This window comes from Diorhabda carinulata, chromosome 3 (assembly GCF_026250575.1).
Source record: "Diorhabda carinulata isolate Delta chromosome 3, icDioCari1.1, whole genome shotgun sequence".
In the NCBI taxonomy this organism is placed as follows: Eukaryota; Metazoa; Arthropoda; class Insecta; order Coleoptera; family Chrysomelidae; genus Diorhabda; species Diorhabda carinulata.
In genome coordinates, this window is record NC_079462.1 from 35,932,676 (window position 1) to 35,957,992 (window position 25,317).

Here is a 25,317-nt window from a genome sequence, read left to right on the forward strand (position 1 = left end):
ACAAAAGTGACATAACATTTAGTCTACATCTACATCTAAATTGCACTTTATAAACTGATTTATATTAGAACGTTTTTTTTTAGTAAACATCTTGAAAAACTACGTTTCGATGAATATATTACCAACAGATGAATAAAAATAAATATTTTTGTGAAATTAGAAAAAAATCAGTGAACCATTAATCAGTAAATATTTACAGATAATACTCAACTCGACAAATTAAAAATATGCAGAACTACAAATTAGTTCTTAAAAGGACCGATCGTGACAATAAATATACGTTAAATCCAAAAATTCGCTAAAAACAACACGGGTAATAAAGCTACTTCAAACTGATCTTCTCTTTGATTTCTATTGATAGAAGAAAATAGTTTGTAAATAATATGTTTTCGATAACTCGTACTATAATTATGTTAAACTTTCTAATAAGTTGCCATATTACATATATACATACAATTTTTTTTATAATCATCTATATTTTAAATATTCCCCGCAAACTGATTTTTGCGTTTATATGAATAAAGATACTACAAACATTTTTTTCGTAAAGTATAATCTCTAGACCCGTCTGACTTTATGTCGTTGCTCTTTTTGTAGAAAACATTAGTTCTTTATAGACGCTTTTTATCACAATCCGAATGGTGGAATTTCTCATAATTTGAATAATTTCAGATCGTGCATACATAATTTTTCACTTAATTGTCGCGACAACAATCTGCGCTCATTTGTTCTCAGTTTTTCATCATTCATGATAAATGACTTAACTTGCAAGACTGGCGACATCCTAAATATTTTTAAAAAAATGTGATACACCGACAGACCCAACATCTAATCCATTGTATTGCCTCTTTCTTTTTCTATAATCCTGAACAATTTCTGAATACTTTTCACTTTTCTTCTACATTGTAGATATATATTAACATAATATAGTGAGCCAATTTGAGTAAATAATCTATTTCCCTAGAATTGTCAAGTTATATTTTTGGTCATGTACGGCAGATAGAAAAAGGGCGCTGCAAATGAATTGAGTGATGAAATCAAATTATATGTGATGATCGATAGAAAACATATTAAAAGCAAATTGAATAGCATCTCAGAAAATCGTGAAAGACGATTTTGGCAATAGAATCACCCTAAAACATTTCTATTCTTTGCTACTACATAATTCGCGTACGCTACTACTTTACCCTATCTATTTTTTATTGTCTTCTTTTTATTGGTATTTGTTGTCACATAATCCAGTGCCGAGATAAATAATGTTGCTAATAGTGCATTGCCTTGCTTCATCTCTTTAGTTATTATAAATATTTCGGTATCACCACTTTGTGGTTTTACTAGAGCACTTGAGTTTTCTTCGGTCCTGTCGATTAGTTTTATCAACTTCGGTGAGTTTTTCAAGTATTTCAAAGCTTAACTCATCTCTTTTCTTTTACTTGTGTTAAAGGCCTGGTGGAAGTCTATGAAGAACATTTCTTTGTCTATATTGCATTCCTAGGTCTTTCCTCTTATTTGATTTATCATTTGTATATAATCAATAGATCTGTCTGTTGGACATAAAAGTGCTTTCTTAATCGCTTCTCAATTCTCTGCAAACTGCACTTTGTCTGTTTTGCACAATTCTTGTAGTTTGCAAAAAGTGTTTTTCCCTGCTATTCTTCCATTATCTCAGATCTCCGTTTTTAAGTAATTATTACTTCTTCCACTCCATTAATGCATATTTTTTTCAGCAAGTGACATAACTTTTCATGCAGTTCATTAAATATTTAAATATCTACTCTGTCAAGTAAAACATCAAAAAAAGTGATGACTACAATATTTGGTGGCTGCGCGGTTATCCTATTAACTTACTTTAAGGAATTAAATGCAACCGTGAATTCGGCATATTACTCTGACTCCCTAAGGTAGTTACGTTAAGAAATGATCGAAAAAACGCGCTTACTTCATGAAAATACTCCAGTCCACGCTTCCCAAGGCTACTGTATACGAATGTGGCTTAACAGAGATTGAATATCCACCATATATGATACCTGATATAACCCTATCCGACTATTTTTTGATCTCAAAGCTAAGGGCAGAGTTAAGGTGTGGAAGATTTAACAGAGGTGATGTAATTAAACTGGCGATGTACGAACATTTTTTCCATAAGGATGCATCGTATTTTTATTGTGACATAGAAACTATGTCAGACGTTCCGAACAGTATGCGGAAATAAAATGAAAATATATTATAACCACAATTAATAAGATCATAGTTCTTTTAATTTTTTTCGATGTTTGGCTAAGCGCTCATGTTTGACCAGTATCAACCTCATGTTGTGTGGATTAAATCGTCAAAATCCAACACTAACAAATACTCATTCGTGTACTCTTCATCTCAAAGTGCTGCTGAATTGCTGCAAAAGTATAACTACAGACATCCTTTTATAATCTAATGGGTTTTTTCGAAAATTGTCATAACGACGATTAAAATGTTCTTGAGGAATCCCTATACATCATTTTGTGATGTCAATACAAACGTTTTTAAAATCTCATCAAAGCTATGTCATTGTAGTGTGCATTCCAAAACCGCAAGCTCTAATAACTGTTACGACAAAGATACTGAAAAGTAGGTAAGCGCACCTTTTTGATGAACGACTTCATTGTTACGAAACTTTCTAACACCCTTTTATCAATTTACCACACTACGAGCGCTGATGAATCACACGTATTATATTCGAATTTATTGCAAAACGAGAGTGTTCAGTCGAGCCTTTCAATTACCGATCTTTTCCCATACCAAATGATGTCATTTCATTTGCAGTTATGCATGATAAATAACAAAACAATTGATTAAATTGAGCGCCTTCAATATCTTGTTAAGAACAAATTTTGAAAATATTTTTGTAGGTGAAAATCGAAAACGCAAAGAGAACAATAAAAAATATCATATACAGCGATTGATAATGATTTGGACATGGCACAAAGGTGGTTTATTTAGATCAAAATATAGAGATACCACCCCCGTCCCGTTTCTGTTGGTACACCTTCTGAAATTTTTAATTTTATTAAAAACAATATTAAAAATTGAATTTAATCTTTGGAAAATATTTCTTGAGGTCCCATATGTCAAAAATTACTTCTTTAGATTTCAACAATAATTGGACTTTTGTACTAAATTTGATTATAAAAGATATCGCAAGGTAATAAAGAATTTATAATTACTTACAAAGAAAAGAAAAATCCGATTCCCATTTCAAAACGTTTCGAAATAAATTGTAAACTAGTTGGTTTTTACTGGCATAATGATTGATGAGAAAGCAAAAAAACCTTCAACATTTCTATGAAGTGAATTCCATCTTCTAAATTGTTATTCCTTGAAAATTTCACATATGTGTTTCATTTTTTCCGGAAACTGTATCTATCAACTGGGTGTTACGTGAATGATTCCTGATGATGGTACCTTTTTACTTAAAAAACATTTTGAGTTTGGTGCAACATCGGCCTATATTTTAATTTTAACACGTTTACCATTAATCATGGATAATATTCACGATTTGGATGCACCAACCAAAATTAATTCTCCAATCTCCCAGCTTCTAGTTGAAGGCGTTGTTAAAAAACAATTTCAATATTATAAATTGTATTCGAAAGCTCACGATTCGAAACAACTTCGGATAATGTAGAATTGAATTTTAATGTTCATGACAGCTTTTATGGTTAAATAAACAAACAATTAAAATTACAATTTAGTCGAAAATATTTGTAATGAAATTGATTGAATACAAATAAGGATATATTACGAGGGCGGGCTTTTCAAATGAAACGGAGGTTTTTGGTTAGGTTGCAATATGATTTCATTGTCGGTATCAAATAACAAGGGTTGGTTACAAGAAATAGTCTTACGGATTGAATTCGGGAAATAGGGCAGATGACGAGGGAGTAACTAGTAGCATAAATAGTGGAATTTTGCCATGGAAACCTGTGTGCTTTATTTATTGCATTGTTCTGGTTCATAAGTCCTATTTCCATGACGAATTTTTCTTCAACAATATCCGTCATTGATTATTCCTTACTATAGACAGTAGCCAACGTGGAATTACCTACGAACGGTCGCCATATTTTTATTGGCTAACAAACACCCCTTGGTCCTATTGTTAATCGAGATAAAAAGTGGATACCACAGTATTGTGAGATCTATAGAATAGTTTTACTAAAACGGTCAGCTGGAGATAACGAATATCTACCATTTGGTTCACCAAAGTTATGACTTTTGTGTTACGAAGACTCTGGGATACAATATCAATAATTAGTCAAGTATTCTATATGCCGATGTTACGTCTGTTCCTATGCCAATTCCAGTTATATTATATATTAGATAAAAATAAATCTGATCTAGAAGTTAAATTTATTTCAACTGATTGGGACGATTTTTTCCTTTATGGAAATAGTGCAGATTTAATTTATCAAGCTGAATCAAATGATATTCCCAATTATCAAGAACCGTAACAAAACTTCTTGAATCTCACACCAGTTAAGAAAGTCAACTTGTCCGGAAACAGAAGTAGGGTTTACCGGGAATTTTTCAAAGGAGTAGGGGAATACTGCCATTGTACTAATATCCGGGCACTTTTTGAAGCAATGAATTAAATTAATGAACAATAGCGTTCGATTGCGGATTCCTCGAAATATAGTCTGAAAACTTGTTTACTGAACAACAGTAAATCTCTAGAATCAGAAATCTCTATATCAATAGAGATGACTAATTTAAACGATTGAATTGAATATGTCATTGATATTAATTCTATTTCCAGTTACATTTGATTCTTTATTTCTAAAGTATACCAATGGATCTTATCGATTTCTGTTCGATATTTAATCAATTTCAAAATATTCCATAAGAAAAATATCTAGTAAAACTCCATACATATTTTTGGGCTTGGTAACTACTTTTTGTTTGCCGGTCATCAGTTTTACTTTGTTTTCCTGCAACGTTTGTTGTTTGAGTTTTGTTTTCCTGGCAAACGATACTTACTCTCCACCAGTTTATTTGCAAAGTTTGACATTTCAATTCCTGTAGCATGTTTTTAATTTTAGTATCTACTAAAATGCAAACTTGAGCAAGCCAGTGTTTTCGCTTATGATAAAAATACATATTTTCCGATTATTTTCGTTGTGTTTATGAGTTTTTTCATATGATTATAATGAAACATTGTATGTATTACAAATACGTCGAGTGTTTTACAGTTTCTAATTTCCCCTAACGCGCAGCATGGTAGTACAAGAAACGATGATAATTTACTACCAATAATGTCGTTTGCTACCCGAAATAAATTTAATTAGAGAAAATAGAATAGCTTCCATTTAAAAAAGATAGAGTTGACATACATTAAAGTATTAAAACGATATTCTATTAAACTAAAATTTGAGTCAATCAGCTACATTATCGGCACATAAAAACATTCAAATTGAACTGCTAGGGGCGATGCATTTAAAACATTTTACTGATTCGGAGAGACAGTAAATTCGTTGTTTTCAAAATTCATTTTGAATTTTCAATAAGATCATTGCTAAATGTGCCGTTTTGACCTTTGACTTCTGCCATTTTTTTTATAAAATCATAATTCTGCTACAACTGAAACAAGTGATTATCACAAACCGCATCAACAGACTGAAACAATTGATAGAGCTACGGAGAAAGGTCAGATCTATTCGGTAGATGCTTCAAAAATTTCTATCAACGTCTTTCTCCTTCAATTTCTGACGAGTCACTAAAGATATGTTAGCTTTCTTATGATGGAAGGATCGCATTATTTATTCTTATCAGTTTTCGACAGTAAATTAATCGAATCCACCAGCTTCCAATACCATCAAACACTAAGCAATACCTACCCGTGAATATGAGCTTAACAACCGTATGACGTTTTCTCTAGCTTCCCTCCCGATTACTTCACACATTATTTCTCTTAGTATCCAATCTCACATAAGCGGTTGAAAATTATTTTATGGTCGACGACATATGGTGTGTTTACATAAATGTGTTGAAGAATAGAATTTTATCGACCTTAAAAACAGTTGGGTCGACCTAAGTTTCCAGAACGTAACACAGTAAACTAATTCTAGCACTGGCGATCACTTAACTAATTATAACTATAAATACTACACAATTTTCGATTAGCTTGCCTTTTTGGTAAAAATTAATCAAGTTTTTATATGGAATCTCCATTGATTAATTTTGGAATGAGTTAACTAATATCCGCTACTTTGTACTTAAAAATGTTCTATAGATTGTAAACTAGTGAGCATCTTGTAACTGAAGATATAACACTTTAATGTCATCTATTAGAAATAGATTATTTTTCCGAAATTATAAAATATTGACTGTCTGTTCAAAGCAATAGTTTTTATTCTTGGTTTAAATTAGAGCTCAAACTGTAGCTTAAACTTTAGTGTAATCTCCAGTTTTTACTATATGCTGCTACTGGAATTAACCAAAAGAGAAATTGTCAATAACTATCAAATTATAAAGTGTATTCAAAACAATGATTTTGGTCTCGAGTCACTTTAACACTTTGATTACCAATTACGGAATTAAATGTTTTGAAGAGATTTTTAACTACGAAATAATTCGAAGTTTTTTTTGAAAAGTCTTACTTTGTTTATGCCTTTTGGTAACAAATTTTTATTTAAATTAGTGTTTTTAGAGACGGAATCCACAAAGAAAACCCGTCCCTAAATAATGACCAACCTTGGGTCATGCTTCAGGACGTTGCATCGAAAAAGTTTAGCTTTGAAAAAAACTTCACTTCAATAATAAACTGAGGTACAAACATCATACAATAAATGCCATTAAATGATATACGGATGGATCAAAAACAGCAGACGGAAATGGAATAGGAGTGTACGGCTCCAGAACCAAATACTCTTAAAGCCTAAAGCAGAAATTTATGCAATTGAAAAATGTGTTCGGCTCAATCTAGACTATCGCATATAGGAGATCATCATCCTGTCCGATAGTCAAGCAGTCATTAGAGCTTTTAGCTCCAATATCATAAAATCCAAATTCGTTTGGGATTGCCCAGAAAAATTAAACGAGCGAAGCAAAATTACCCTACAATGGATTCCGGAACGAAGGAAAATGAAATAGTTAATAACTCGAAGTCTAAAACACTAAGGAAGTCCAGAGCACTACACCTGGGTGTGTATGGAATACAAGACGAAATATTGGCAATTGAATCCATCCCTCAATCTAGACTTTTTCAAAGGATCGAGATTGGATCAGCTGTAAATACAGGGTTCTTCAGTATCACAATTGATCCTTTGGGTCGCAGTGTGTACGAGACCCCAAATCTATACATACATACATTTAATTATATAATACAATTAAATAAAATTCTAAACATTACCTTGGCCGTTAACGAGTTTATTACTACCGTAATAGCTTCATTATTCAATCTATTGATAATAGAAAAGATCCTAAACTCATCCTTAAAAGGATGGAAGAAATAGGAATAGAAAAATATCAATGGTCCTTGGTCCCGATAATATTTGAATATTACTTATTGTTTGAGTTTTGAACGGATGAATGGAATTTATTACCTTGTCGCATTTAGTAATAAATTGTGAGCGGCGATCATTAAAAAAAAACTAATTTAACTACACTCTCCCATTATATTAAGAATGCACTAACAAGCACTGAAATTAACCTTCATATTTGGTTAACATAAATTCAGAGTGTTATAGCAAAAAGATGGAAAGAAAATAACATAGCAACATTGTTAAAGCTTCTTTATAGGAGAGATTCGAATCCGTAAATTATAGATACCTACATAAGATACGTTATTAAAAATGAATGAAACGCATAATATAATTGATTAAACAGATTTTTATTTGAAATAATTGCCATCGAAGATACTCTTCACTTCTTAGGTTCCGGTTTATTTATGCGTACAGTCTTCCAGGTTAAATACGTATTCCAAAGAACGGCTACAGATTGTGTTACAAGTACCTGATAGGCTATTGGTACATAGTTGAAGTTTACGAATTGCACAAATGGCCATATTTTATAATTAGTTTTCATTATATCTTTGTACTTGTCTTTTATTTCCTCTTTCGTTTTTTCCCAAGAATTTCCATTTACAAATATATTGATGCTTGTTACAAAAAGCGGAATCAATATAAAAGGTACAAATACTAATTGATCTATCAGCATTTTTTTCAAACCAACGTAAGGATCTTTATTACTTATAGTAACAGCCAATACTCTGAAAAATGTTGAAACTGTCGGACCCTGAAACATAAATTTATAACGTTATAAATAATATATGTAGGTACCGACAAAAAGAACGTTTTAGAGTACTCATTCGTTATACTTTTTATTATGATGTTAAATGAAATAATAAACAAAAATAAGAGTAACTAAATTTTGAAATTATAATTGAAGGAGAAATTAGTTGCAGAACATTACGCACAGACAGTCACAGAAAATTAAAGAACTTAAACACCTTCCGGGAAACTTGGATGAAACGTGTAATTTTTTCAAAGTAGAGATAAGTGAGGTAGCAAAAAAACAACCAAAAAAATTGACACCATGGTGGACTACCCAAATAAAGGAAGAAATAAAAAAGGGACATAGAGGGGATATCTGGCAAGCAGACAGTAGTTGGGACAAGTAATAGTTCGCCTCCCCGTGACTTCTCTCTATCCAGCCTTTTACATGGGGTAAGAGGCGCGCAGTCCATCTACCTCGTTGATCCGCATCATAGCTTAGCTGCCACTAATCCATGATCACAACTCTTTCTTCGTTCACGATTCTAGTTTTGTCGATCATTTCACCGGCCTTTTACGTATTCTCTTGTACATTTTCGTGCGTTCGAGTACTAGCATATCTCGTACTGGCTCTTTTACAGAGCCGTATGCACTACATATTCTAAGAGCGGCTCTACGTTACATCTTGGCTATACTTTTACGGTAAATCTCTTTCGATACAGTCTCTCACCTCTGCGCTATACAAAAGTACTGATTTATAGAATATATTTTAGAGTTGAATGGTTGAATTATAATCATATTAGAAAATCACTAATAATTCACTGGCGATAATGTAGATAATTAATTTCAATTTTTATAGTTTGTTAGATTATAGTATCATACACTTTTTTACTGTTGATGTAGTTTGATAATACCCAATATGTCAATTTAAATAAACATTACAGGAAAAGTTGATAATTTAACATTTCTGTATTTTCTTACACAATTAGTATGTAAGTTTTTCAATTTCTCATGAAAATTTACCGAAAAATAATTGAAAATTGGAGATTGATCCATTCAATCGTTCCTACACAAACATGACTCGATTATTCACAATGTTCAAAGATTTCATTTCATGACTTCAATCACAAAAACTAAAAATGTATCAAGATTAAAAGTTTTTAGCTCCTAATGCCCTTTTTTCTGTTGTATATGACACATTTTTAGAAAAGAACACAAAACGCCTCATTTTGGTATCTCAATCATTTTAAAAGAGGTTGTTCCATTAAATTTGATAAAAATTAATAATTTTCGAATCCATTATTTTTATCAATTTGAATAAAAAGTTTTTATCTGGTCACAAAAAGCTACTACAAATTGGTGGTATAAACACTATAAAAATTGATTCTTGAAAGCATTCTTTTCTCTCAATTAAATTCAATGTCTACATATTGTTGAAATATTTACTAACGGTATTATTAAACAAACAGAATTACTATTTAAGGAATTATACTACCATTAAAACTATAATAGCAAAAAACAAAAAATTTGCGATTACATACAACTAGACATTCCATATGAAAATTATCAATCTGCTTTGTTGTTGACGCTTGCCGAACATTTAGCGAAGTAATTTTCAATTTTTGTTGTACGAGCAGTCTTCGCTTGCACATTCAGTGCAGAAAAATTCTTCTGATTGTTGTTTACTAGAAACTAAATCTAACTTCAATAATAACAATCCTTGAATGTGTTGATGAGAATTAAGTGTCACATCTAAAAGGTTTAATATCAAGTCTTAAAGGTATATATTTGTGCAAAAAATATTAATTTTCACGTGAAAATATAGTGCTTAATATAATTAATAATTAAAAATACATTTATTTTGTAACTTCAATAGAAGAAAAAAAAGACGAAAATTGGCTATCTAAGTATATTTTTGAGAATTTTTTTTTGACCTTACACAAAAAATTATGAGTTCATCAAATAGGATCTATTTTTTTCTCAAATATACTGATTATTATTATTATGTTGAAATTTTAATAATACAACGACACCCAGAGGTGTATAAGTATCATATTCCGACACTCTCTTTTACACAAGGTTCACGCTGAAGTACATTATTTTCTACCGTATAAAATGTTTCTGCACGATTGTTAGTGAACAGAATAATCTCGAAATCATTTTCAACAATAGAATGAATGCAAACATTCTTGCTCTAGAGTGAGAATAATTACTTTGTCACACTTATTTCTTATGTGTTTTGTATGTATTTTTTAATATCCAACTAGTGTTATAACGAATATTTCCTAACCGAACTTTATAAACATTTTATTACCATTATTAAAATGTCAAGAAAAAAATATACCCGATAAAATGCAAAAAATTCTTTGTGAAATTTAAAATTATGCAAATAACATACACGAATCAAACTTGAATTTACACAGCAAAGGAAAAACAAACTCCTTTTCAAGTGTTATCTTAATATTTTGGCTGGTTCAGTATGGAAACGAATGGAAATCTTTGAATCCATCGAATACCAAATAATTGTGTATACACAATGTTAAAAGTCTTGAACCTATTTTTCGATTGAACCTAATTCTTTTACTCATTGTACTCATTATTTTTGGAAAATTGAAAAAGGTAAACAGTCTTAATATCAATACTTCTGCATTTTCAAAATTTTCAGCAGAGTGAAAATTATATTTCTCAATTCAACCGAGCAAAAATTATTGCTTTGCACGTCGTCTGCACTTTTAGGTTACGTTTCTAAGAATTAAATCGGTAATTACAGTTTGAAGACAACGTTATGATATAAGTTTTTAGACATGCTATTATCCATTTTGTATAGGCGCGAGAGCGCAGAGGTTAGTTTTTGCGTAACTGGAAATGGTTGTTATTTATAAAAAAAACCACAATCATACTGATTAGTGATAAAACTTGACAGATGCAAATGTTGAACGCACTCCATTGATTCGTATATCAAAAATATGACAAATTCAATTTACATCGGTTATTACACCCACTATTAATGCTATCTCAAATTTTTTGTTGATAGGTGACAACGTCTAACCACTTAAAGCAAGAAGAATTCAGGATACCAATATGAATTTAATTTAAAAAAGAAGGAACTTTCTAACTAGAACTATTGTGCCGGTTTTTGAACCAAAAGGTCGTTAAAAACTAAAAAGATTGATTGTGAGCCACGATAAATCAAAAACGTGTGATTCGAGTCAATTAAAAGACACGTTCTGTTAGATACGCGACGCTAATAGATAACAAAACTGCAATAAAATATAAAAAATACAGTATCTAATGTATATTTTTCTGCTAAACGATATAGTGATCAGAAGATGAATTCCATTTTATAGGGTACGTTGAACTCTACGGACAAATAAATCCAGCAAAAAGGTCCAAACCTTCCTGCACTATTTCAATATCGTGTTAAACCAAGAAAAATGGGAAAAACATATATTTTCATCAAAGAATTTTAAAAAGAAAATCTAAAGAAATCACTTTTCTTACACAATGTTGCCAAAGTGATATTCTCCAACAATTTATTATCTATTACAAACCGACTTACACAGTTTAAATGTATACAAATGAAATAAACAAGAAGTTTAAGTTGAGAAACATAATCGGATGTGGAGCGGAAATATACTTTGACGTTTCGACTTTTCTTTAAGTCTTAAATATTTTGATATATAAAATGTTGTACTTTTCTGCATTTCTGCATTTCAAGTTTGAAAATACACCTGCAGATATTATTCAAAAAAAAAAACAGGACAAAAATGTGAAATCGTTCACAGTAATTTAAGAGTTGTCAGCAAATTGAAACCATCAACATTATGATCCCAGTACGCGATGCTGAGGAGTACCATAATGATTAAAAACAAAATAGCAAAACCACGTATATTTTTTAAACAAAAATCGTAAAAATATGTTAGAAAACACCAAAAAAGCTAAACATCTAAATAAAGTATTTGCTGCTAAACGTTTAAAAAAATCTCATGGTAGATTGCACTTTTGATTTCAATTTTCAAAATAATTATATATGAGTGATGATATGATGATAAATTATGTAAACGATACACTTACGATTATAAAGAGACCTACTAATCCAACTTTCAAAGTTCGCCTAAAATCAATTTCATTTATTGGCTTTCTTAGAACTACTGTCTGACCTAAGAGATCTCCAGTACATAGTAATGTTGACACTTGGAAGGCTTGACTTACTAATAACGGATTTTTCAATACTTTTTGTATGATGTGTCTAACGACCATGATTTATGTTCGTAATTATTGCATTCCTATTTTAAATTCTCACAAAATCAATTTAGTAACGAAACATTTAACACATAATTTTTGACATATGTCTATCTTAAGTCAATTAATTGAATCGTTTTTTTGACAAATGCTTAGATTGTCTACCAACCTGAACAATTAAAATTTATTATTTTTTCTTCTTCTATGTTGACTTTGTGCGTGATTAATATTTATTGAACTAAATAAAGTATCATTTACCTATTTATTAAATAGCTGATCCATCAAACATCGTTCCTCCTAATAGTCAATGAATGTAGAGTCCAAAATAAATATTTAGTTAAGTATTCTCAAAATAACTCGAATATAAATGAAAAAGAACAAAAATTAAGTATCTCAATCGCGTCCTATCAAGACTTTATTGAATCTATGTAGGTACATTGTGAAGCATAGGATGTAGGTACCGGATGGGCAACTAAGAAAGTCTTTTATTGTACTTTTACTAATCACTTCAATTTTTTTTTTAATCGAGATACCTCGTAGTTATGTTATTGGACACATACCATGAATCATTTGCTATCTCATCTCCAGAACTCTTTATTAAAGTCTCTCGATAGAATTTATATTTGGTAAATACGATGAACCCCATACCTGGATTCCATGTGTCAAGTTTAAGTATTGTGACGGAGGGACAGTTTCACCGTTTGTTTGTGAATGTCACACAGTTGAGTATTCGTCTTGGAAAGCAACCATAAAGTAGCGATCTTCAAGGCAGGATTTGAGAATGACAAAATAATTTTAGGGACAGAATTTTCTGATTTTGTTAAGTAGACCAAAATCCCTGACTTTATCAAAAGCCTGATTTACATCCAGGTATATACCGGAGCAGTAATTTTATCTTTCAGGTCTTGCATGATTTTATTTGTTATTGCTCGATGGTAGCATGTTTCTCTCGGAATCCGAAAGGATGCTTTGGAATAACTTGGCTTTCATTAAAAATTGGTTTTATTGTGGTTTTTAGAAGTTTTAATTAGGTAGTATTAGAATTAAATTGATTGGTCTATAGGAAGTAACTTCTTCATCCGGTTTCCCAGGTTTAGGTATGAGGATTATTTCAGCAATTGCATTATAAATGAATATTATCATTGTACCGGCTTTTTAGGTAGTTGTTGGAGAAGTTTCGTTGTAATAAGTTCAGGACCCGGAGACGTTCTGATTTTTAGTAGATTAATTGTTGCGTGTTGGTCGTTGTCGTTCTGGGTTAGGATCCTCAATCAGCTGAAATGTGATCTAGTTGATCTAAGATCATAGTTTTCGAAAAAACTCTAAAGATAAGCATACTATAATCCGTATGATTGATATAGAAGCATAACAAGTTTAGAGAAAGGAGTGGTTAAGTGAAAAACTTTTCTGATTTGAGTTAGTTGTGATTTATTGATAATAAATATTCACACTTAAATAATAGTTATGTGATTCTACACTTTACTAACTGTTTTCCAAGATAAATACGAATTCCAGAATAAACCAACAGTTTGTGCAAGCAATACTTGGTAACGAAGCGGCATAAACTTAAAATTTACGAATTGTACAAGAGGCCATACTTGGTAATTAGTAATGAGAATGTCAAAATATTTATCTCTTATTTGTTGCTTTGTGTGTTCCCAAGTAAAACTATTTACGTACATTTCTACAGCCGTCATGACAATCGGTAACATTCCAGGTGCAAAAATAAGTTGATCAATCAGCATTTTTTTAATCGGTGCATAAGGATCTTTCGCGTTGACGGTCCTAGCTAAAAATTTGTACCATGCTGACGTACTTGGACCCTAAAATGAAAATATGCGTCAAGAAAAGCAATAGACAAATATGTTGAAATAGAAAAAAATTATTAAGCCACAATATTTATATATGTACAATGAAAAGTATTGTACAATTTACAATCAATTTCTGGGTCAATCCCCAAGGTAGAATATGATATTTATAACAAGCCTTTGTCGAGAGTCGTATCGAATCAACCTCAACTGAAACGTGTTACGAACTCGACCATTGATATGGACTGTGAAGCCAGCCCTGTTTTATTTCGCTGATGCGCTGGCTAATTTGTATTAGATCTGTTTACCTATTTTTTGTTACCTGTTTACATTATGTTGTGACTGTTTTTATTGAAAATAAAGCCTATCCATTTGTTTACGAATACCTAGAGATTTCCAGTAAATGAAATTTCTGCAATGGGATAATACTATTTAAATGAGGCTTCGGTAAATCAGTAAATAATTTGATATTATAATGAAGTGTTAATGCATGATTTAGTGAATAGTTATAGACTAAGATTCCTCATGACTAGAGAAACACTTATTATCTTCAAAATTATCTGTTTTTTTCTATTTTTTGCATTTTGGTAAGCGAAGCTCAGCTACACCATGAAAGCCTACTCAGTCTATATTTCGTTCTTATGCTTCTCGGATTCAGAGATATGTTCACGATCTGGATAAATTTCAATCAATTATGTATATATCTCGTGTCGAGTCCTCATCGTGTCTCTTAACACTAAGCATCATTAAAATTTCACTTCAATCAGTTTCACTCACTCACGAGAATTTTGACACATTATTTAACGAAGGATATAAGATAAATAACGAAAAAGTTGTACTTGGGTATTTGCGACATTTTCAATCATGAAATTGAAAGATCCATTAGAACCTTCTGAACAGTTTGAATTAACCTGGGATAAGCATAATCAGTCTATATAATAGGTTATTCTTTTGAAAATTCATATAATGAAATCAAACTTTTGTTGTTTCGGAAATTTTTCGGTTCACTGTTGATGCAAACAATAATAAATTATGCGTTACTTTTTATTCAAGTCAGTCTGCCAAATAGGTAAAATGTGATTGAAAACGTGCTGTTTTTCGCAGTCCAAATGATCTTTAATAAACTATAGTCATGCTTATCGGTGTGCTGTGGTCAACGGAGGTCATTGGTACCTCAAATCTTCCCAATTTTTATTTATAACGTCACACAAACCCTCGAACAAGAGAAGAAGACCTTCTATTAGGGTTTATTCAAATGATAACTGGCTTCAAGCTTTTAAGTTGTGGAAAATTAGGTTACACAAATTCGTTGATGTATATGGTGACTAATTTGAACACAAATAATTTTCTAAGTAATAGTTCGAATATAAGACATAAACTTTACCAATCTTCGTTAATTAAGGTATTCGTCACAACAGAATTTTATTCACTATTAAACTCGATTTTTATCGCAATTTCTTATGTATATGTACATCGACTAAGGAAAATTAAATAATTTTGTCAAATTGGGAGATTTTCGTAGAATATTTTAAAAGGTTTAAGTCGTAAATTCGCATTAAACAGTTCGTTGCGAAGATATGACTGGTTTAAATGGGTCATATACAGTACATATACAGTCAGCACAACTCAAATCTAAACATTTATGGCTGTAGTTACTCATTCTTTTTCCCCAAATTTGAAATCTATTGAAACATTTTAAATAATAGGATTGTGAGAAAATAGAAGAAAAGTTTGACTGCTGGGAATCTCTACTGATTTGATTTTTATAATTTATCAATTTGTCAAGCATTTTGAAAATTTGATGTTTTACTTACTACTATAAATGCGCCTAGCGAACCAAACTTTATAGTTCTTTTGAAATTAATTTCATTGAGAGATTTTCCATCTATTATTGTTTGAGTAATTAAATCTCCAGCACTCATTAACGCAGTTACCTCAATGGATTGCACCACCATAAGTCTATTTCTTGATATAATTTTTTTTATATTATTCACAAAATTGTTCGCCATCTTTATAAATGGTATAGCATGGTACTAAAAATATTTCTATAATTTAACAATATTCAATTTCAAATAAGTATTTAAGGTTAAACATTTCGAAGTAATCCGTCACTTTGACGGTTATGATGAAGCAGCGAAAGTCTATCAAATGTTCAAACGTTTGTCGAAAAAACGGAATCAAATAACAGAAAACTCAAAGATGACGTCACAACATCATTGTGACCAATAATTTGAAATGGAACCCTGTGACAAACACCTCTTTTGTCTTACTGTGGGATGAAAAGTTCATTTTTCAACCCCTATAGGCGGGACAAAATGTAGTGCCTTGTTCTCTTCCGGTTAGATTCCATTGCCGCGCCCGCGCAAAACTCACTTTTCCTCCTGGTAACCTAGCAACAAATTGTTAGTCCAGTAATAATAGTCAAATGAGGGTGAGTATCTCAAAATATGAGATGTGAGACCATAAAGTTGTATAAATGTTTATTTTGACACTTTAAATTGCAATTTTGCCATATCTTGAACCGATTTCGAGATAGAGGGTAGTTCTGAACTATTTAGATCTTTAATAAGTAGTCTCGATTACAAACACGCTTTATAAAGTTATAATCTATTAAAAAATATATAAAATCTACATAACTTGTATTTTTTTTTAAAAAAAATCAAAAATTTCTTGGACTCATCTGTAACACTTAGAAATAAAGTTTTGAAAAGCTCTTCTGGATGGAATCCTATTACCTATTGTTTTATATCTCGTAAAATATATTTTTTTTGCAAAAAGTATCGCGTATGTTATTTCTAATACCTCCAAGAATATATGTACAAAGTTTCATGATGATCGGTTAAGTAGATTTGGCGTGAAAGCGTAACAAACAGACTTACATTCACATTTATTGTATTAGTAAGGAATACCTTATAATAATTAGTAATAGGAAAATACTTTAATTATTTCTTAATTCTAATCTCATTGATACTAATAATAAGAAAAGCAAGGTTGCAGTGCTCTTTAGCATACGGCCTGTGTAATGAGCAAGATTATCTCAATGCTTCACCATATCGAAGTGATATAAATGAAGACATTACTCTTGCCACCGAAAGGGGAGAAAGAACTGGAGACAAATGTTGTTGACGGCGAGAACAGAGACGAATTTGAAATTTCACAACGACAAGAAAAGACTATAATTAAGAAAAAGGAAAAAAATTGAAATTAGAATTAGTTTTTATTTTTCAAATTTCAACCTACCTACGTATGAAATGGTATTTTTCAATGAAAACAATAATTAAAAATTTAATTCTTCTTTTCTCAGTTGATTCTGAAGTAATTAGTATAAAAATAAGATTAGAATTGAAAAATAATTGAATGTTTGAACAAAAGCTATAAAGAATTCAATTCTTTACAATATTAATAATGAATAGGGTACATATAGTATAAAACCCATGAGAAATGAGATATTTGCAAAAAATTTATGAACAATCGTTTTTTTTTGACCTTGGAATATCCGTAGCCGCAGACACCTTGCGGCAAGTAGGTTTTGAGACAAGTGGTGTTAAAATAAAGGTTTATACAAGCTGTTTATCTTTTATTCAGAGGTGAAATCCCTAATATTTTCGAACTATGTTTATGAAACTTTCAAGGGCATCTTAAAATGAGTGACGAGTGTAAATTTTTAATTACGTTAATTTCTTATTTTTTAGACCTTTTAATATGTCTATGTTCCCAAATCGTCTTGATTTAATAAGTCTCTTCTAATCGAAAATTAATTTCTTTGAAAGAAAGGTAAAAATATGACGTTTCGACCTACGTCGTAGAAGTAGAAGTAGAAAAGATTGCAAAAAAAAAATTATAAATTATAAATAGAGCCTTCATGCTAATAGGAGCTTATTGAAAAGTGATTCAATATATATGAAACGATGATTAGACCAGTAATTATGTACTCGGGGTGTACTTGGGCGGGCATTGGTTTTATTAAAACTAGCGGGTAGAACAGGGTTATGACCAGCGAACCAATGCATAAAATAAATTTTAGAGGATCACGCCGTTCCCTATGCCAGTTTTTTGACGGAAACTTCATCCTAATAGGACTCTAGCCGCCCACATTTCTCTGGTTCCATACGGCAGTATTTACAGGATGTCGAAATTGCCGCTATAGACTTCTATCGAGCATTTAAGGGATGAATTTAAGAGAAAAATTCGGGTTAGAAATTTTGCACAGGTTCATGTGCAAAATCGATTGTTATTACGGCCAGACACTAAATATTAATTTCAAATAAATTATTATTATTATGATGAATTAAAGCTTGTATTTTTTTACTGTTAATTATAACCCTTTCTCATTGTTTAAGATTCCTTTTCGTTTGATATTTTTTCTTTGCCAAAAAAATAACTCTATAACTACATAGACCACTCATTATAATGCTAAGACTAATAGCTTTGAGATACTGTAATCAGAAAAAAAATTGAAGCTACAGATTTTTGACCGCGAGCTTGCATCTTGAGTCGATTTTCATTTCTCACACGTTTATAATCCAGCCACATATAGTGAGTGTCAAATGTAAAAGATTTAATATCAAACATCAAAAGTATGTATGTACTTAATTATGCAAAAAAACCTTCATTTTCACTTTTCAAATTTCAATTAATTATTGTGGCTGAAGTGAATTTTTTCAACAAAAAATACAGTGAATGTTTCAAGCTTGCAAAGGACTATTGCACAAGAAAATTTGAGTTTTAGAGATAAAATTATATTTAAATTTTATAGTAGTATTAGTAGGACTCGCAAATAAAAAAATAAAGAAGCAAAGTAAAGAAAATAATGTTATTAATGGTGATATTCCATTGTTTATGAGTTTTTCAATGACCCCGCGCACGACAGATCTTTGTATATAAAAAACAGTTTGGTAGGTTGGAGTTACGGGTTTCAAGAAATAAAATTCCATTTCATTCGCTACAAATATGTTCAACTTAAAATCGAAGGTTTCTTCCGACTCTGAATCGCGTAACCCTGATGGTTTTCAATGAATGTATCATATTAAATAACAATCATTTTCTTTTCAGGTATGTGCGATATTAGCTGATATTATACATCAACCAAGGTAATTTTTTCAAACATTTATTAATTAATTAATACTCTTCCATATACTAGTTAACCTGAACCCTAAACAACACTAAAATCCCCGACAGATATCGAAAAAGTCTTAGAGCTATTCAGCTCAGCTACCAGAAAATATAATCCAATATAATTTATGCATAGTTTTATTGTAATCCTCTAAGTTATTTTCATATTTTTTGTTTCTGTACCAATGACCAGAGTCATCAAGGCATGTTAAACTAAAATAGAAAAAATAAGAGCCATAATCAAAATAAAAGATGATGCTATTTTTGGCGATTTTTGCCGAAAATTTTGTTTAAGAAAAACATTATAGTGGAGCTTTCAATTTATTCCTTATTCAATCAAAATGTAAAATGTTTCCAAATCAGTTCCGCAAATAACAGTACTCATTAATGGTAATCTGAATGCAATGATTGATTACGTAAACGGTCTCAATATCTTATCATTCATAAAAATGATCGTAAATTGACATGGAACTATATAATTTTGAAAAAATTATCTTTTTTCATTAATTTTGTTTTGCTCAACGGAATAAAAAGCAGTGGATATTTCTTTGTAATGATATAGAAAATTGGTCATGCAAAAACATTCTTTATAATCGTTATGCCGTTGGTGAAATTCAACCCACGCGTAGAAAGTGTACACAAAGGTAGAGAATGTGCCAAATAGATTCAGAGGACGGGATTTTTTTTGACAATATAATTACAACATGACAATTTTCTCATCTTTTGTGGCTCTGTAACAATTCATTGCTGTATAATTTTATACAAGGTACCACAAAGTGTATTATTTAAAGCCGCATGCTGTTCATCGCTAAATTTGTCGTCAAACACACATTTTTTTATTTATAAAAATACCTCTATTTCTAAAAAAATATATGAAAAGAAAGAAAACTTTAATGATTTTCTTTTCTTTAGCAAGTAAACTGAATAGTTCCTAGGTAAGCATACAAAAAAGCTTTCTTTTATAGAACGATTTATCTTTACCATCAAAATAGCCTTCAGTCTTGGCAATAACCTATTGATCGAGGCCAAACTTCTGCACAGGGGGCAGATTACAATCCACGCAATTTTGACATCGTTTCAATTGATTTGTGACACGGTGTATTGTCTTGATAAAACAGCACTTTTTTCTCCAAATAGGGCCATTTTCCACGATTTCGTCCCTCAGACACTCCAGTAAGACTACGTAGTAGTCGGTGTTTATGATTTTTCCCTTTTTCATATAATCGAACTATAATAAAGTATGCGCATACCAAAATACTGATGCCATAATCATGCCAGCCATTATCACATATCGACGCGAAAATTCGGGTTTATTACGATTGAACTGCTCCGAATCATATATTTTCAGTCGATTTTGAGCTTACGCGGCACCCACTTTGAGCTTTCCCTTGCTCAAATATTCATTCACGATATGTCCAACACGTTCCTTTGATATATTTAGGGTCTTATCTATCTCAACTCTACGGTTTTCAGATATTATTCTGTGGAAATTTTTTATGTTTTCGCCGGTGACTACCTCTTTGGGGCAACCACAACTCACATCACCTCGTTGAAACTTAGCAAACCAATTCTCATCGATTGATTTTTCTGGAGCAAAAGTCGAATATATTTATCTTCTTAAATAGTATTTTTTTTTGACAAAAAGCAATGCTTTATCAACCCAAGATATTATTTTTTATCCATTGTTTCAAACTAACAAAAGCAGCTTCGCTCAAAATACCATAACTCACAAACTAATAATATGACAGCTGTCAAATTTATACACGTGTCTATTGAAGGTTGTGTCTACCTGGAAATCATATCAGAACCACCATTTATGTTTGAATCTACGAACTTATCAGCCCACCTAATATACTTGTTCGGAATGATGTTGATTTGTCGTACAAAATAAAACCGTTCAACTCTGGTAGTTGGTTAACTAACAACCACCCACTGCATAGCAATTTCAGTGAGCATTGTAAAATAATCAAAACAGCTGCCTATGTAGTGTGAAGAGAAACAACAACGTAACAAGTGAAAAGCTGTTCCTGCCAAAGAACCGCCACAAGCGTTGAGCCGATTGCCAGACAATTCCGACACGTTCGTTTCATTTTTGGGAGTATAGATGACGGAGAAAATTTCTGGAAACACTTTTTTCATAATCCAACAGGTTTACAAAAATTTTTGACTGCTATGATACAGTTCATAAAATACAACCAGATGTGTTTCTATGATACCGACTTCCTTTTTTAGACACAGTGAAAATAACCTCCCACGAAGTTACTACACTTTCTTCTGTTATTACCTCTTATAGTCGGAATCGTATAATTTAACAATGATACATTACATGGTTTTGCCCGTAGGTTCTCATACTATACGTTTCTGCTTGAGGTTTTAATTTCAACCACATGTGTTTGAATCAGCAAATTAAGTCCCCTTAATTCATTTATTAATTTCATCAATTAACAACCTACCTGAAGCATCTAGTTTCTTCTTTTTATTTAATGCCCTAGAATTGATTGTGCGGTAAAGGTAACATTCATTCAATCGTTCTAAATAAGAAATTGCGAGATTTTAACATACATCATTATTCGAAATTCCGGAAACGTGACTCCTAGATCCTCTAAATCTTGTTCGATCGATTTATTTATACCGATTATAACCTGACGAAGGATACTGAAACGAACGGAACAATAACAGGGCGTCTTAATCCATTCCTTGTTAAAGACGATCCTTGTTGGGAAGATTCAATTTCTTAGTTCAAACCTTAATACTTTCTTTTTCAGGAATAATTACACAAGTGAATTTGGGCACCAATCGACTGTAGATAATTGACCCATTAAAATAGATTATTTCTCTTTAGAAGCTACTTCATGGGACATAGAGAAATATAAGAGGGACTTGGCAGCTTTTAGACATTATTAGCTGTTAAAAAGGAAATCGTGCAACTATTGTATATTTTTCTTTCATATGGAGTATATTAAGGTGTTAGCTATAGACATGTTTCCTCCCTCCGGTTCACTCCATTGACAAAATTGTCATTTCATTAGAATTTTTCGACGATCAGTTGAATATAGGTTAGAGACTATTAAAATCTGAAGATATGTTTAATAATAGGATTTATTTGTCACCCTTGGTGGTAATTTAATAAATTGTAGTTTGCTGTTTAATACCAACAAATAAACTTTTTATTATAACTTTAAAAATAAAATTAATGTAAATTACCTGTGTTAGCTATAACCCTGTTGGCTTCGTTCTAGAATAAACACATTACAACACAATAAATACGAGATATCCTAGGTAAGAAATGATTACTGATAATACCAAATGAAAATATGTATAAAACTTTATATAAGAAATGTACAACTTGGTTCCCATTCGACTCGTACAGTTTGTTTATTATTAAGATAAAAGATTTTTTGATTTCGAAAAATATTTGTGACTGAGTAACCATGAAATGGAAGGAGTCATTTATTTCAATCGACAATTCCTGGCTAATATCTGTTTCTTGGGGTATATGAGTATAATTTAATATCCCCGCGAAAAAGAAAACTTTAAACTTCGCGCTGGTAACGAAACTTCGCTCCCTCTTCCAATATAATTATATGAAAATTGATCGCTTACATAGTTACCCATAATTACAGGATAATAAGGTTGTTTTCAATCTTGCATGGATGTATTTCGTCGTATATGAAGTGGAAATGATCAAAAAGTGTTGTCTATTGAAAGAAGAGTGAACATTCAAATTTTGTGGTAACTATAGCCTCAAGAAGCTATTTTTAAAAATTCGGCCCCTGACATCTAACTAAAATTAGTTTTTTCTAATAATTTTTGAAAGATAAAAATTGTAAACCTATTTTCCAACTTGGAATATCATTTTGGGAAACTTGACTCACACCACAAGACTAGGAAAGCTACTGGCAAATAACTACCTAAAGGATTCAGTCTCCAAGGTGTTATACTTCATGGATGACTTTGAAGAATGGAAGTTGCAGTTATATAGACCTCAAGCCACCGAAATAAAATTCATGTTTAGTCCCGTATTTGCTGGAAATAATCGAGTGCTAAATTGAAGAAATATGTTTCAGTTGCTCGTTTAGGCATTGAATGTACCAAGTGTATGTCGAAAGTTATGGAAAACAATTGAAAATTTAAAATTGAATTTTAATCGCACTTAATAGATAGAATCTTGTATTTGATGTGAAGTGATAGAGTGTTGCCGAAGCCAAAAATATTAGTAGCAACCCCCGTATTACAGACTAATCCCTAGAAATGTAAGAAAAGAATAATCCACCCGCCTCTGATATAATTCAACCCTCACATTTGCACTTTAACGTACAGTACAGCAGAGACCGTAACGCGAAAGGAAAAATGGAAAACAGAAGAAATAAATTAATGCGGCGAGTTGGAGTAGTCAAAGAAGAGGCGGAGGAAAACAAGGACGGACGAAATAAAAATTGGAATCGAGCTAGTTGCTTTTCAAACGGAAAGGAATGTTATTTCAGCATGACGTTTAAAATAACAGCTGTTCATTAAAAAATTTAAAACAAAAAAAGACTGTTTATGTGAAACCTCTTTATGATTGAAACGTTTCAATTTAACATATAATTCTATTTAGAAAATGTGTTAACTTTGCAAGTGAAGTGGCATAAGCTGGATGAAATCAAATTCATTAATGAATACAAACTATCCTATTATCCTACTGACTGACAATACGCACACTTGTCTATTAAGTAATGATGTAGTACATTCTTTTGGAAACCATATTATGACCTCATGGTGTTGAAATGAGATAGCGAAAAAAACATTAGTTTCTAATCAGCAATCGAGCTCTTTTTTAATCGTTTTATTGTTAGTATTGACAAAAATCAAATATTATCTATATTCTAAGCATTTTTTTTTGTAAATTAGCAGCAGAGGAACTATTTAAATACCTATATATTTGCACTTATTTTTACACTTAAAAATTATATTTTGACAATATATTTATCTACAACTATCACATTACGATTAGGATGACCACGGGAATATTGACAACTGATCACAATAAATTGTCAATTAATAGTATATTATGCAATGAGCATTTAATGATAGGCTATCATTAAATAATGCAATGCTTAATTTATGCAATTTCAGCCTAATATGTTCGTGTAAAAAGGTTACAAAAATAGATAGACTCATTTTCATATGTATAATCGAAATGTGGATAGCATTCAGAAGAGCAGTGTCGCACTACCTGTAAAAATTAAACTACGATATTTAAGAAAAATATTCTTTGCTTACCACATGTACCTACACCCACTTAACTGGAACGACGCAATGTCTGCATTCGTCAAACCATCGCTGCGGAGTGCGGGACGCGCGTCGCGAATTCGAACGAACGAACGGCGGACCGTGGCTACCACGACGGGAGGGGCGGGGGAACGGTGAATATACTTGGTTCGTCGGTTGATCGTGGTGTGCGAGCATAGATAGTGCGTGACTCGCGGGCGACACAATTTTTTTTAAATTTTTTTATTTAAAAACCCGGTCTACAAATGAAACCTTCCCCGGACGCTCCCCGGATGCCCTCTAAACTAGGACAAATTCGGGGAAACCAGGACGGATAGCAACCCTAATGATAGCTATTGAAACACGATTTATGGAAGTTACGGCACGAGCCTTGACGAGTGTCTTAATAGCCATTAAATGCAAGTTGCATGCGCTATTCTTAAAATTTATTAAACTTATGAGAAAATTGTTAGTTATCATTGAAGAATTATTTGTTTAAATTATGCAAGTTACAAAATAAAAATTTTGGAACAATTTTGATGTCTCCACTATATGTTTGATAGTTTAAATTTTAAAATTGAATAATTTTTCCATGTATATTTGGCGATTTAATTTTTTTAGATAACTGAAAAGCTGCTAACCTTATTTTTGTATTTCCAATC

At 31.4% G+C, this 25,317-nt stretch overlaps 3 protein-coding genes across 8 annotated transcripts in view; 1 reads left to right on the forward strand and 2 right to left on the reverse strand.

Annotated features, from left to right (window-relative positions):
- The window catches only part of LOC130891767 (ephrin-A4), a 408,512-nt gene that overhangs the window by 250,226 nt on the left and 132,969 nt on the right, over positions 1-25,317 (forward strand). The window lies entirely within an intron of this gene.
- Positions 7,845-12,605, reverse strand: LOC130891768 (mpv17-like protein). Its single transcript, XM_057796729.1, has 2 exons — positions 12,318-12,605; positions 7,845-8,265 (listed from the first exon to the last, which is right to left on the reverse strand). Exons 1-2 carry the CDS (start codon positions 12,501-12,503, stop codon positions 7,894-7,896), a joined length of 558 nt encoding a protein of 185 aa, XP_057652712.1. The 5' UTR covers positions 12,504-12,605; the 3' UTR covers positions 7,845-7,893.
- Positions 13,889-24,818, reverse strand: LOC130891769 (mpv17-like protein). 2 transcript variants are annotated; one of them, XM_057796730.1, is made up of 3 exons: positions 24,668-24,818; positions 16,108-16,326; positions 13,889-14,308 (listed from the first exon to the last, which is right to left on the reverse strand). In XM_057796730.1, the coding sequence occupies exons 2-3, from the start codon at positions 16,300-16,302 to the stop codon at positions 13,958-13,960; spliced, it is 546 nt and encodes a 181-aa protein (XP_057652713.1). In that variant the 5' UTR covers positions 16,303-16,326; positions 24,668-24,818; the 3' UTR covers positions 13,889-13,957. The 2 variants fall into 2 exon arrangements, with proteins under 2 accessions (XP_057652713.1, XP_057652714.1); XM_057796731.1 differs by lacking the exon at positions 24,668-24,818 and having other exon boundaries at positions 16,108-16,427.